This window comes from Dendroctonus ponderosae, unplaced genomic scaffold (assembly GCF_020466585.1).
Source record: "Dendroctonus ponderosae isolate FM_Combo_2020 unplaced genomic scaffold, Dpon_F_20191213v2 Dpon_F_20191213_2, whole genome shotgun sequence".
In the NCBI taxonomy this organism is placed as follows: domain Eukaryota; kingdom Metazoa; phylum Arthropoda; class Insecta; order Coleoptera; family Curculionidae; genus Dendroctonus; species Dendroctonus ponderosae.
In genome coordinates, this window is record NW_026018165.1 from 18,313,728 (window position 1) to 18,314,976 (window position 1,249).

General features: G+C 47.4%; 3 protein-coding genes across 8 annotated transcripts in view; 2 read left to right on the forward strand and 1 right to left on the reverse strand.

Moving 5' to 3' along the window:
• Nucleotides 1-667, forward strand: part of LOC109545322 — a 3,474-nt gene extending 2,807 nt beyond the window's left edge. For 3 of the 4 annotated variants that reach the window (XM_048663909.1, XM_048663910.1, XM_048663911.1), the window contains 2 exons: nucleotides 68-248; nucleotides 302-667. In XM_048663909.1, the coding sequence (XP_048519866.1) occupies nucleotides 68-248; nucleotides 302-507 (387 nt within the window). In that variant the 3' untranslated portion in view covers nucleotides 508-667. The remainder of the gene's footprint in view (nucleotides 1-67; nucleotides 249-301) is intronic. The other variant, XM_048663912.1, reaches the window with a different exon arrangement.
• LOC109545323 (adenylosuccinate lyase) overlaps nucleotides 1-1,249 on the reverse strand; it is an 11,983-nt gene that overhangs the window by 4,431 nt on the left and 6,303 nt on the right. The window lies entirely within an intron of this gene.
• The window catches only part of LOC109545321, a 4,913-nt gene continuing 4,198 nt past the window's right edge, over nucleotides 535-1,249 (forward strand). Inside the window, exons 1-3 of one of the 3 annotated variants that reach the window (XM_048663907.1) lie at nucleotides 535-769; nucleotides 814-885; nucleotides 936-1,105. In XM_048663907.1, coding sequence (XP_048519864.1) covers nucleotides 750-769; nucleotides 814-885; nucleotides 936-1,105 — 262 coding nt within the window. In that variant the 5' untranslated portion in view covers nucleotides 535-749. Of the gene's footprint in view, nucleotides 770-813; nucleotides 1,106-1,249 lie in introns of all 3 variants that reach the window. The other 2 variants (XM_019915941.2, XM_048663908.1) reach the window with 2 other exon arrangements.

Consider the following 1,249-nt stretch of genomic DNA (forward strand, 5'->3'; position numbering starts at 1 on the left):
CGTATAGCGTGAATAACCCTGTAGAACAGAACACAGAAGCTCGAGGCCTCAAAGCGCTTTCCTACAGCTTCCAGGCCAAGTTTCCAGCGTGGACGACACTGATGCCTCCAAGATCTGCAGCGCGAGAAAAAACGCCAGCGTATCAGCCAGAGAGAGATGCACCAGAAGAACCAAATCGCCCAACACTTTTCGGGTAGTTTCGGAATATCGCCCTCGAACCACCGTTGAAGCTCTAGCACGGCCAAGAAGTACGCGCCGTTAAGGTTGAGGAAAATGGGAAGGAACTGAATGTTTTGAGTAGTAATTAGGAACGTTTCCACCACGGTGCGGGCTGTGAGGACTTTGAGCAGAGTGGTGGAAGCCGATAATGAGTCCCGATCGGTGTCCCAGTCGGATCATAGAGGAAGCGACCAATATCCAAGCGAGTGCACCATCACAATCAACAAGGTGGAGTTCGCAGGAAAATTGAGCAGAAAAGGTCCTTTATGTGGTCAATTTCAGAGCTAAAGCTGCTTGGGGAGCCCCCATGAAAAATTCAACTCATGCCTCTCGAGTGCACAGTTATATTTGTTCAACGGACTTTACCGCATAAGTTCAGAATTTAATTTCACTTCTCCTACTCTGGACGTTATTGTAGAGGGAAAAATAATACAATGTTTGATCACCAGCAGTGTTATTGTCAGTTTGAAGTTTTCCCATTTATTTGAACCTCTTGAAATTTCCCGTATCAATTACTCATCCGCGCCATAATGGAGCACAACGAAAATTGGTAAGGGCCCCATTGGCTGCTTCCGCTCTAACCAGTTGAAAAAGCGAATGTTGCAGATGCCAGCAAATTCCCCAAAAGCCCTACGAAGAATGCTGCAAAGCCACTAGAGTGCTAGAGTAAGCGAACGGGGCAGTCGGGAACATTTCAGATTTTTACGGTGTTTTAGACGCTACAATCCCTGCGTTTATCATCACTACTATCAAACGCCCTGCTCGACGTGCGGCAGAACCCATTTTCAGCAAAGTACCAGCGTGGTGGGAATTTTGCCCATTGAGTACGAGCGACAACCCGATATGTCCATGTATTCGATGCCACGTGGCTTGTCCAACACCTCTGGTGAGTATCCAATTGGTTGAAAATTTCGCGGGCTGAGTATGCAGGGTCTCCAAGATAAGCATGTGGATCTTCGGTCGGTTATATTAGGAAAAAGCTTCGCAATCAGGGGGTCAACAGGGCCTAAAAAACACACGGTTTCCAAGA